At 54.5% G+C, this 12,566-nt stretch overlaps 1 protein-coding gene across 3 annotated transcripts in view; it reads left to right on the forward strand.

The window, feature by feature from the left end:
• Positions 1-12,566, forward strand: part of PTPRN2 (protein tyrosine phosphatase receptor type N2) — a 1,009,611-nt gene that overhangs the window by 48,825 nt on the left and 948,220 nt on the right. Inside the window, exon 1 of one of the 3 annotated variants that reach the window (XM_064367043.1) lies at positions 11,609-11,645. The exons of the other annotated variants lie outside the window; for them this stretch is intronic. Within the exon in view, the coding sequence (XP_064223113.1) occupies positions 11,624-11,645 (22 nt within the window). The 5' untranslated portion in view covers positions 11,609-11,623. Of the gene's footprint in view, positions 1-11,608; positions 11,646-12,566 lie in introns of those variants that run through there. 3 annotated transcript variants of the gene reach the window in all.

Genomic DNA, 12,566 nt, shown 5'->3' on the forward strand with positions numbered 1-12,566 from the left:
GCATTGCCAGTGACTTCTGGGCAGGAGACTCTAATAAGCTTGGAGTAGAAAGGGAGGGTGATGCCTTGGTGGGCCCAAGGCTCCTGAGAGCCTGCAGCTGCAGAGAGAACCATGAGGAAACGCAGAGTGAGGCCCTTGGCCGGCTGGGGCATGGGACCTGGTCACTGTATGTACCTGACGGCAAAGGCCACTCAGGCCCCTGCTGTAGTAGCCACATGGGGACAAAGGCTGGACCACACCACACCATCCAGTCCAGCTGCCACCAACTCCAGGCTCAGAGTGTCCCAGCCGTCATCAGCTCCAGGCTCACAGTGTGTCCCCAGCTGCCACCAGCTTCCAACTGTGATCAGCTCCAGGCTCACAGTGTGTCCCCAGCTGTCATCAGCTCCAGGCTCAGAGTGTCCCAGCCATCATCAGCTCCAGGCTCACAGTGTGTACCCAGCCACTACCAGCTACAGGCTCACAGTGTGTCCCCAGCTGCCACCAGCTTCCAACTGTCATCAGCTCCAGGCTCACAGTGTGTCCCCAGCCACCACCAGCTCCAGGCTCACAGTGTGTACCCAGCCACCACCAGCTACAGGCTCACAGAGTGTCCCCAGATGTCACCAGCTCCAGGCTCACAGTGTGTCCCCAGACGTCACCAGCTCCAGGCTCACAGTGTGTCCTCAGCTGTCCTCAGCTCCAGGCTCAGAGTGTCCCAGGCATCACCAGCTCCAGGCTCACAGTGTGTCCTCAGCCATCACCAGCTCCAGGCTCACAGTGTGTCCTCAGCCATCACCAGCTCCAGGCTCACAGTGTGTCCTCAGCCGTTACCAGCTCCAGGCTCACAGTGTGTCCCCAGGCATCACCAGCTCCAGGCTCACAGTGTGTCCTCAGCCGTCACCAGCTCCAGGCTCACAGTGTGTCCTCAGCTGTCATCAGCTCCAGGCTCAGAGTGTCCCAGCCATCATCAGCTCCAGGCTCACAGTGTGTCCTCAGCCGTCACCAGCTCCAGGCTCACAGTGTGTCCTCAGCTGTCATCAGCTCCAGGCTCAGAGTGTCCCAGCCATCATCAGCTCCAGGCTCACAGTGTGTCCCCAGGCATCATCAGCTCCAGGCTCACAGTGTGTCCCCAGGCATCACCAGCTCCAGGCTCACAGTGTGTCCTCAGCCGTCACCAGCTCCACGTTCACAGTGCACCGTCTGGTCTAGCTGTCACCAACTCCAGGCTCATAGTGTTTCCCCCAGGAGCTGGGACCCGGCCCTAGACCCCCAAAATGAGCATGCTCCAGCTCGAGGCTCTAGGCCTCTCCCTCTTGGAAGGGCCACCCTGTAGAAGTGCCTCCTCCCGTCTGTCCTGGAGGTTACAGCTGAGCCCACACCAGGACCCTCACTATTCCAGCTCCCTGGACTCACTCCAAGGCTGTGTTATTGAAACCACTTCAGGGCAGGGTTTCAGTGCTGGGCCAGGGTCAGATGCCCCGATTTGCGGGAGGAGCTGTTCGCATACGTTTCTCTGTGGAAACAAAAGACTTGCTTTTGAAGGCAGCAACCCTAAGGATGTTTAACAGGCAAGTGGCCAGTTTCAGGGGCAAACCTGCTTAATGAAATGCACACAGCCAATATTGCTGTCATTGTGTCTCCAGGAGCTTAGAGGGTGAGCGTGATAAATAGCAAATCAATATCTTAGCATATTTGAATATAAATTTTAAAAGGTTCTTGGACTCATTGGAATTCATAGTTCCATTTTTAGATGAAATTGAAGACATAGTTCAGGGGAAGTGGGACAGTCACTTGTTCGTTACAAGTGTGGGTTGTTGCAGGCTGTAGCTGGCTGATTGTGGGGGGGGCATGGCTCTTCCCTCAAACACCTTGGAATCTGAAGTTCCCTCCAGAGCATTGAGGGGTGAAGAGAAGCCCCTCCCATTTCGGATTTGGAGATCTGAGCCCTGGGGGTTCATGCTGCCTTACGTCCGTAGGTCCTAGGACCAGGCTGGGAGCCAGACCATACCTGCCTGCCTGTGGGTTTGGGTGGGTCGAGTCTTCCTTCCCTCATCTGTGAAGTGAGGATAAAAAGCTGAGCTCCTGGGCCTGTTACTGGGGTTACGAGGCGGCGAGAATCACTGGAGTCGAGTCAGGGCCTGCACGAGGCAGGTGCTCACGGACCTGAGTGCCTTCTCCTGCCTGGGGGTGCGTCCTGCTTTTGGGCTGAGGCAGTGGCTGGGGCGTCCGTAGTGCAGCGTGTGCGAAACGATTCAAGGCAGTGGAGGACAGGAGGCCACTGTCAGGTGAGCGCCCACCTATTCTCAGCGCCTGGGGTGCTGGGATGTGTCTCCGCGGGTCCCACAGGCAGGCCGCATGTGATGGCTGGGAGTTGCGCACACGAGTTATGGAAGCCACGAGAATCATGACCCACAGAGGCTGCCCTTTTTCTGTGGCAACTTGCAGCCATGCCCTCGGTGGTAACAGGAACAGAAGCAACAGGTAGACATACGTCAGAGGTCGCCTGCGAATGGATTTCCAGAGGAAGACGCCATGCGGGGCGAGGGGCAGTGCTGGGAGGAGAACCCCTGGGGTTAGTGTTTGTGAGGGGTCGAGGCACTGGCCAGTCACCGGACGAGCAGGTCTCAAAACAGTTTCCGAGATGCGGTGTGCAGCCCTGGTCGCGGGCTAGGTGGAGTATGAAACGTGTCTTCACGTTTTCTAGAACAGAAAGCCACTTACCGGGGCCCCTGAAGAGGGGCACTGATCTAAAGATGCACGAGCTGTGCTCTGTTTTGCTGGCGTCCCAAAGAGGTCTCCACAGCCCTGGGGGAACCCCTGTCCCCGTGGTGTTCTACTCATGCCGTAAAGCTAGAAGAAATGAGTCATGAGCCAAACGAATATTTTCTCTCACCAGCTCTCAAGTGATGGCTTTTCAGCATTTTCAAATGCAATTCTGCTACTAGAATTTGAAACAACAGATTAAATGTATGAGGTCAAGGTGAAGCGAGCAAATATTACAAGGAAAGGAACATTCATAAATAAAGATGCAGTCATTTATCAGAGACCTAAATAAGAAACGGGATAAAAGCACTGGTGAGATAAACTGCTAATGTAAGGGTCATTTACCTAATGTTCACATTTATATGCAAGAACTCAAGTTTGCAGCGCTGGCTGGGCTGGTTGCGGGGCTGGCAGCTGAGGCCGGTGCACTGCGGTGTGCCTGCCATTCCCGCCTGCTGTGCACCCCACAGGTCTGTGTGTCCTTTGACTTCCGTCCTGACTCCCGTGCCTTCTGGCCCTGGTCTCCTGGTCTGCTCTGGCAGAGCGGGAGGGAGCGCGGCTTCAGTGCACTTCCCTGTTCTGAGGCAGGAGAATGGCAGAGGAGCTGCAGGTTGGACAGAGGCTCTGGATGGACTGCATTTCCTCCCTGGTGATGGCTCCCGCTGGCCTGTCCTTGGCCTGAAGCTCACTGCTCCCTAACAGCCGACTCTAGTGCATGGCTCTGCTTCCTCATGTGGGCCTTGGGTGGGTGCTAACAGTGGCGTGGCTGCTGACCTGGAGAGCCTGTTCCTGTGTTTCCTCATGCCTGACCCTCGCCCTCGTAAGCCATTTCTCTCCAATTATCCTAAAATTGTTGTTAGCTCAGGATGCTGCAGCCTGGGGCTTAAACGACGGATGTTTATCTCTCACAGTTCTGGAGGCTAGAAATCCGGCAGACGTGGTGTCTGCCCGCTCCTGGTTTGCAGAGGTCTGTCTTCTCACTGGGACCTCACAGAGGCGAGCAGAGGGCAGGCTTCTGTGTCTCTCGTATAAGGGCCCTAATCCCATCCTGAGGCTCCACCCTGACAGCCCAGTGGCCTCCCAGAGGCCCCTCCTAACACCATCACGTAGGAGTTTTGGGAGGACACACACATTCAGTCTAGGGCGCCGTCTGTCTCCACCTGTGTCCTACTCACAGGTGTTTGCTCAGTTGTCTTCCTGAGTCCTGTCCTGGTGATGGTGGGCTGGGAAGGCCCTGTGTCCTCCTGGTCCCATCTTGGTGATGGTGGGCTGGGAAGGCCCTGTGTCCTCCTGGTCCCATCTTGGTGATGGTGGGCTGGGAAGGCCCTGTGTCCTCCTGGTCCCATCTTGGTGATGGTGGGCTGGGAAGGCCCTGTGTCCTCCTGGTCCCATCTTGGTGATGGTGGGCTGGGAAGGCCCTGTGTCCTCCTGGTCCCATCTTGGTGATGGTGGGCTGGGAAGGCCCTGTGTCCTCCTGGTCCCATCTTGGTGATGGTGGGCTGGGAAGGCCCTGTGTCCTCCTGGTCCCATCTTGGTGATGGTGGGCTGGGAAGGGCCTGTGTCCTCCTGGTCCCATCTTGGTGATGGTGGGCTGGGAAGGCCCTGTGTCCTCCTGGTCCCATCTTGGTGATGGTAGGCTGGGAAGGCCCTGTGTCCTCCTGGTCCCATCTTGGTGATGGTGGGCTGGGAAGGCCCTGTGTCCTCCTGGTCCCATCTTGGTGATGGTGGGCTGGGAAGGCCCTGTGTCCTCCTGGTCCCATCTTGGTGATGGTGGGCTGGGAAGGCCCTGTGTCCTCCTGGTCCCATCTTGGTGATGGTGGGCTGGGAAGGCCCTGTGTCCTCCTGGTCCCATCTTGGTGATGGTGGGCTGGGAAGGCCCTGTGTCCTCCTGGTCCCATCTTGGTGATGGTGGGCTGGGAAGGCCCTGTGTCCTCCTGGTCCCATCTTGGTGATGGTGGGCTGGGAAGGCCCTGTGTCCTCCTGGTCCCATCTTGGTGATGGTGGGCTGGGAAGGCCCTGTGTCCTCCTGGTCCCATCTTGGTGATGGTAGGCTGGGAAGGCCCTGTGTCCTCCTGGTCCCATCTTGGTGATGGTGGGCTGGGAAGGCCCTGTGTCCTCCTGGTCCCATCTTGGTGATGGTGGGCTGGGAAGGCCCTGTGTCCTCCTGGTCCCATCTTGGTGATGGTGGGCTGGGAAGGCCCTGTGTCCTCCTGGTCCCATCTTGGTGATGGTAGGCTGGGAAGGCCCTGTGTCCTCCTGGTCCCATCTTGGTGATGGTAGGCTGGGAAGGCCCTGTGTCCTCCTGGTCCCATCTTGGTGATGGTAGGCTGGGAAGGCCCTGTGTCCTCCTGGTCCCATCTTGGTGATGGTGGGCTGGGAAGGCCCTGTGTCTTCATGTATGCCTGGTGCACAGTAGATAAGGCAGGGCGGCACTTACTTCTTATTGTTTATTTTCTTGAAAACATCATCAAGTTTATGAAACCAGCCGAAGTTTCAAATCTAAGATCTTACTTTCATTAGGCAAGCCTCTGTCCAGCCCTGTCTGGACCCAGAGGAGGAGGTAATGATTTTCAGCAAAATTTAAAGGGCATTTTAGACCTTCTTCATTTTAGTTCTCGTGTTTTATATTTTTGAATTTTAATTTATTGGCTTAAAGAGATTTGGGGCCTTGCATTGCCAACATCTACAACAAAACTGAACAGAAGATACTGACTGGAGTTGTGGTTGCTTTGTGTGGTTTTGTGTGTTTTGTGTGGTTACGTTTGGGGTTGTGGTTGGGAAGGTTCCAACCTTTTGGATGTGAACTGAAATTTTATTTTTCATCTTACCTATTATGGAACCAAACTTTTAGATTACTCATTTCAGAAGTACTTTTTCTGATTTTAAAAATAAAACGGATAGAGAACTTAGACATTTTGTAGAAAATGAAAGAAAGAATCCCAAGTACCATCAAATGTACCTACTATATTGAAATTTACTGTATTTCCTTCCAGTATTTTTTTAACACACGATGTAAAAACAGTCATGGTTGAGGACACACACACACACACACACACACACACACACACACACACTGTGTATTCTGCTTTGCGTTGTATAAGCAATTGACCAACTAACTGAAAAAACTTTATTGCCAATTTCTAATGGTTGCCTAATAATTGCTTTGCTATGTTTTCAATAGCCAGCCGCCTGAACACTACGGGAAGTCCTCAGTGCCATGGTCTGAACCCCAGAGAAAGCCCTAGTCACTCCCCAGGAGCTCTCTTTCTAACGGGCGGTTGATAAGTAGTCAAGCTGCAGAAGGCAGGATTCGAACACAGTTCCGTATCAGGAGGAGGACAGCCTCACCGATTAAATGCAGGTGCCCTCCCAGTGCAGGTTCTCAGCATGACCCACTGAGGTGGGAATTTTAAATCCCCAATTTACAGAAAGGAACACCAAGGCTCAGCTCCTGGAAGAAACTTGCCTGAGTTTATGTAGCTGAACGGGGAGGGAGTGAGCGTTGACATTAGGTGTGCTTGGCTCCAAGCCCGCAACTTCCCTTGGTACTAAGTAGTTAAGAGTATCCGCGATCGAAGCTGCTGTTTTCTTCGATCAGATTGTGGAAGGAACAAGATATGTCTTTGCTGCAGGCTAGCTCCGAGCTTCAGCACTTCCTTAGATTACACGAGTGAGAGCCGCAGAAAAGAATAGCCCGTGGAATCTGAGAATCTGACATTCCCAGGCTGGGAGATCATTTGGGGAGCAATGCAGAGGGACAGAGGCTTCAGAGGCAGCCAGTCAGTCTCTTGGGTCTCTAAAGATGTTGTGTGACGTTCCCCCTTCTGCGAAGGCACACCGAGGTGTAGTTCTGGGGAACACAGAGACGCCTGCCTGCTGATGAGGCTTGAGGCAGGACTTCCTGACACCCGCTGCATTGTCCAGCCCCCACCCCCGACTGTGCAGAACGTATCTGTCGAGGAGCTTCCTGGAACCAACAAGCATATGGAGAATGTCTTGTCTTCAGAGGGTCTGCACAGCTGAGGTGAAATGTACCCGGGCAGGTGGCCACTGTGTGACATGGTGGGCTGGCTTTGGCCGGGGTGGTGGGGGGAGCTTCGCAGAGATGTGTCTTCGGGAGGGACTGTGGTGGACAAGCTGGGCAGCAGCTCCACTGCCGTGTGGATGGAGGCTCTTGGGGGATGGGAATGAGGGCAGCGGGTGGGACAGAGCCACGGTTGAGACATCCAGCCGGGCCTGATCCCACTGTGAGTCTGGGAAATGAAGAGCAGCATACAGCTGCCTCGACGAACCTGGGGCACGGGTGGTCACAACCTGCACCCACAGCCACCCTGACGAAGCCTGGGGCACGGGTGGTCACAACCTGCACCCACAGCTGGCCCTGATGAACCCCGGGGCACAGGTGGCCACAACCTGCACCCACAGCTGTTCCTGATGGAGCCCAGGGGCATGGGTGGTCACAACCTGCACCCACAGCAGTCCCTGATGGAGCCCGGGGGGAGGTGGTTAGTCACAACCTGCCCCCATAGCCATCCCTGATGGAGCCCAGGGGTCGGGCAACGACAGCCTGCACTGGCCATTGGAGGCCCAGGGAAGGTAAAAACTGCCCCTGCGTCTTCAGGGAAGATGCCCTCAGCAAGGGCCGGGGCCGTGAGGAGAGAGCAGCGGTGCAGCTGCACAGGGGACCTGACGTGCGACTCTGTGATGCCCACAGACTGGGACGTGTGTTGTGACTGCTGTGTTTTCATGGTGCGCTCTGCGTCCACGTCTTCAGAGGAAATCCCCGAGGTATTGCGAGCACTCCCGTCACGGCACCCCGGAAAGCTTGGTAAATGCCGTGTGCTGAATGGGTGTCCGTCCTAGTCAAGAGCTTCCTCGATGCTGCGTGACTGATTGACGCCTCAGGCTAGAGCCTCTGTGGTGTCCCCCGGTGCGACGCAGAGGGCTGGGGTCAGGATGGTCTCTGTGGGACGTCCCTCCGGCCGCTGGGATAGAGACTCCTCGGGCGTGCTGCCGGGTGACCCATCACATAGGACAGGGCCCTGGCGGTGCCTCTGGGGTGGACACAGGCCTGTCTGGTTCCTGAATCTTCCCAGTGCTCAACATTGGGCCACTCAGTGGAAGCAGAGGGCGCTCTCCTTGGACGGTTTGTGTCTGGGATTTGCAGCCAGATGTGGAGGGCCCTGGAGATTTCCATTTCTGAGCTTCTTGCTCAATGAGTAAGTTTGGCAAAGTTTTGTTGGAACTTAAAGTTTGGGCAGGGAGGGGAACACACGCACTGGGGTCGTTGCGGGGTGGGGGGGCTAGCGGAGCGACAGCAGGGAGTGAGGAGGTTGGGGAGGGATAACATTAGGAGAAATACCTAATGTAGTGAAGGGGGGATGGAGCCAGCAAACCACCATGGCACATGTGCACCTATATAAGAATCCTGCAAGATCTGCACATGTACCCCAAAACTTAAAGTATAATAACAAAAGAAAAAACAGCGAGGTTGTGCCGATGAACTGGGGATCCTTTTACACTGGGGGTGTGGGCACCACTCAGGTGCTGGGCCGACCCTGAAGCGGTCTGTACCTCCTTCCAGCACCCGCTTCTGTAGGGAGCCTCTGTTAACATGGCATTAAAGTCTGTGGATGGACACGCTCCCTTTCTGACTTCGTTGTCTATTCAGTTTGCAGTGTGGCAAAAACCTCTTCTAAGAATAAAATAAGCATGTTTATCTGACCCGTGAGAGGAAAGGACCCAAGTTGCTTTGGGGTTTTTGCATGCCATGTCCTTGTCAGTGAAAACCCTGAATGCCCGGCTCCTCAGCGCAGGTGTCTTTAGGTAGTAGGTGTGCAGCGAGGCGTTCGGCTTCCACTTACCTGGTGTGGCAGCCACCGCGGCTGGGAGGAGGCGTGTGTTTGTGTGAAATGTGCTCGTGTTCACTGCATTCCTTCTTAGGATCCACACACGGAAGTGAGTGTGTGGAAATGAGGACTTGGGCTGTTAGGAGGAAGAACTCGTGATGGTGGCTGTACTCAAGGAAAGTCAATGTCCATGTGGGAGCCGGGAAGACGCTGAGCCCTGCGGACCGTGCTGACCTCCAGGCTGGCTCCAGTGGGTGCGAGTGCCTCGCGGACTGCAGACCAAGCTGCTGCCCTCACATCACCTGGTTCTGTGTCCACAAACTGCATCTAGCCGCAGCGAGGCACGTGGTGTAAGCGCGCCTGGTCATGCGGGGCCAGGTTACAGAGGGTGATTTGCTGTGCACACACGGCAGTGCCAGAACACCCCTTGCACACACACCGACCTGGACAGTCAGCCATTCTGAGGCGGACCTTCCTCCTAAGCCGTTACTCGCATGCTGCTCCTGACGCATCATTTGTGAACTGGTTTTGGAGTTATTATTGCTTCGGTATCTTGCGGGTTACTAATAGATTTCCTCATTGTTAAATTTAGATGCAGGGAAAAAAAACGATTTCCAGAAACTATTCACCCAGTTGGGAAGCTGGACACTTACTTCTGTCTCTAGCTCAGCAACTAACTGTGGTCTTGGGTGAATCGCACAGCCTGTGAGTTGGTCTCCAGGTCTTCTCAGTCCCTTAGGGCGAGAAGACACCAGCCCCGCATGCCCTCAGGGCCTGCCTCTGAGGGGTCAACCAACAGAGCATTGAAAGTATTGGGGAAAAACAATATAAAATAACAATACAACAGCAATAAAATAATACAAATCAGGCTGTAGCGTGACAGCAGGGGCAGCAATTATACTGTATCTGGTAAGTTGCCGAGAGAGGGTTCGAGCATCCTGGAAGCTGTGCGTGGCCATCTGCAGACACAGTGCCGTTCACATCAGGGACTCGAGCGTCCTCGGAGTTTGGGACCCAGGGCTTTCCTGGACGACACCCTGTGGATACCAAGGCTGACTGCTCACGGGCTGTATTTATCGTTACTCTAGCGGTGATAGCACATGCGTGTTTGTCGAAATTGCCCTGTGTTTAGTTCACAGGAATGTGTGCTTTGTGAGGATGGGGTCTGGCCTGCCTTGCTTACTGTGAACTCCTGTGCCGCGCCCCGTGCCTGGGATGGAGCAGACACTGAATAAGTAAATAAATATCTGTTTATGAATGAATGAGTCAATTTCTGTAATCCCTCTTTGCAGGAAGCAGATGACAAATGTTATTAGCTCTGTCTCACTAAGGACGATGCAGGTGAGCCCAGGAGGGTAACTTTTGGTCTCTGTACCACAGAGAGGATGAGCCGGTGGCTCCGACTCACGGGGGGGCCCCCAATAGCACAGGACCAATGTGCAGCTTCCTCTGCAGAGGAGGAGCAGAACACAGGCTCTTCTGGCTCCATATCAGGCCTCCCCCTTGGAAGGGGACGCGAAGGACCCGCTCCGCAGCCAGAAAATGCTTTGCTTTCTTGGCGCATGTGTGTCTGAAACTGCATCTGAACTTGCAGTCCAGATCATGTGTGACAGCCAGCGGGGTCCTGACCGTCCAGTGGAGGAGCACAGTGGAGGCTTCTGGGGCTGGGCATCCCCGTGGCCGTTCGCACTTCAGCCCTGCATCACAGCCTTCAGCCTCACGAGGCTCCTTTCATTGTAGACGCCAACGGGCATACCATGGAGGGCATGTGGGGTTTGCACAGATCTCATTTGGCCTTGAGAGGCTAGTGCCCCACAGAATTTTATAGCTAGATATTTCAGGAATCATGTGCCATTTCACACATGAGAAATCCGGAGTCCAGGAAGGCCAGTGCCTGGTCTGTGTCATGCAGCTGGTCGGGCAGCAGCCAGGATCAGAGTCTGACTCCTGGCTCGCTGCTCTGCGCATTCCGGCCAGGGCAGGAAGTCTCTGCATCTGCAGTGCCGAGTGCCTCACACGGAGGGAAGTCATGGAATAGGGTCCCGGCTGCAGCACTTGGAATCCTGCTGGGAGAGTCAGGAGGATCATCGCTGATTCTCCTGTGCCGTGGCTGGATGAGATCTCGGCCAGGCCCTCATAGCTGTGGGTGCCTGTGCTTTGCCCAGCTCACCTGCGTGTGTCCTTCTGCTGAATCCTTGCTTCACCCTCCTGAGAGTGAAAAGGCCGGTCGTGCTCAGACCAGGACGTGCTCACTCTGACCTGGCCGGGCATGGCTGAGGCAGGGATTGGGATTTTCTGAGAAGCAGCTACCCAATCATTCTTAGTATATTTGTTTCTGTTGGTAATACATATGAAAAAATCCAGGAGCTCTAGTCTTTTCTAAAAAGCACATAAGTACTACTTTAAATGGCATTATCACCACCCACAAAACAGTGGAAGGCCGCCCAGAGCTTGGAAGTCAGGGTTGGAGCCGCCGCTGCTCCTGATGGAACGGAGGCTTCTCTGGAGATCCTGCGCCGGCCGTGTTTCTCCAGGGGGCTCGAGCTGAGCTGAAGGTGGAGAACCTGCTTCGAGCATCAAGGAAAGACTCATCTAGAAACTCTCTACTGAAGAGCATGAACTGTTTTAAATTTTAGTGGCAGTGAACATAGAAACACCATCCAGATGGACATAAATAATAATACCCAGGAAAAAGAAGCTCCGGCGTCCGTTTCGTTGCTGAAGGGGAATTTCATGATAGTGGAATTTTACTCTTCTTTCCACACCGTCCCACTCCGGAAGGGACTGATGAGACCCAGGCTGCTGACGCGCCTTGTTCAAGATCCCACACTGAGTGTTAATGAGGGGACGGAGGTTCTTCTGGCTCCGTGTCAGGCCTCCCCTTGGAAGGGGACATGAAGGGCCCACTCTGCGGCTGGAAAATGCTTTCTTTTCTTGGCATTGCTGTTGTTTTGCTAAAAGAAATGACAAGTTTGAGTGGGGGACATCCCTGGATTCAAAAATCATTCTGTGTCGCCTCGGAAAAGCCCATGAAATCGAGTGTTTCCCGTGGTACGTGTCCTGCTCAGAACTTGCATGTTTGGCAGAGTAGTCACTGCTCTGAACAGGAAAACTCGGTTTTCCAATGGCAGTAACACTGGAAAATGCAAGGAGAGCAGATGGGTGTCGCGTGCAGAGTGTGGCCGGGCCGGCATCCTGGGGAAACTGGAGAATTTCTATGCCATGGGGGAGGCATTGGGTCACCTTCTTCCCTTTTTCTCCTTTCTGAGGTGAGTCACTTCTTTCCCTTGGGAGCTTGGGATGGGAGAAAGTCCTTACATGATGGGAAACAGCATCAGCAGCATTGGAGAAAAAGGGCCCCTTTCTCCCTCGGGGACAGTGTGTGACCGCTAGATTCTCGAGCGTCTTTAGAATGAAGGTCCAGAGTCGCCCAGACCAACGCGGAGAGTGCCAGAGCATGCAGGCCCGTCCCACCACCTTCAGAGCCACCCATACAAAGCAAAGGCTCAAACACAGCTTGGTCCCCACGCCCTGTGAGCCACCTGCAGATCGGGCAGGGAAGAAGCCTGGGCTGGAATCGGCACTTCTGACTCAGCCCTCGCACCTCTTCAGTTATTTGTAGACTAATTCTGTTCTCGGCATGAAAAAGTAATTTAATTGTCATGGCCAACTGAGTGTCTCACCCAGGTAGCTGGGACGACTCCAAATTCATAAAACAAGGAGATGTGCTGGCTGGCAGGACAGTGCCAGCGCTAAGGGACTTCTTTTAATGTTTTCTCCCTCTTCCCACTTAAAAGCCAAAATAGCCTTAAAGTTTGAAATGACTTTTCAGCCAAGGAAGTTCTTGGAAACAGTGACGACACCTGTGCACTGTGTGGCCTGAGATGCTGCATGGCTGTTCTCTGCTGCGGCGCTCTGGGGACCCTGAGCCTGTTGGCATAAAGGGAGCACCTCCCAGACTGCTGCAGGATG

Source organism: Aotus nancymaae, unplaced genomic scaffold, assembly GCF_030222135.1.
Source record: "Aotus nancymaae isolate 86718 unplaced genomic scaffold, 86718_ANA_hifiasm-v0.15.2.pri h1tg000002l, whole genome shotgun sequence".
Classification (NCBI taxonomy): domain Eukaryota; kingdom Metazoa; phylum Chordata; class Mammalia; order Primates; family Aotidae; genus Aotus; species Aotus nancymaae.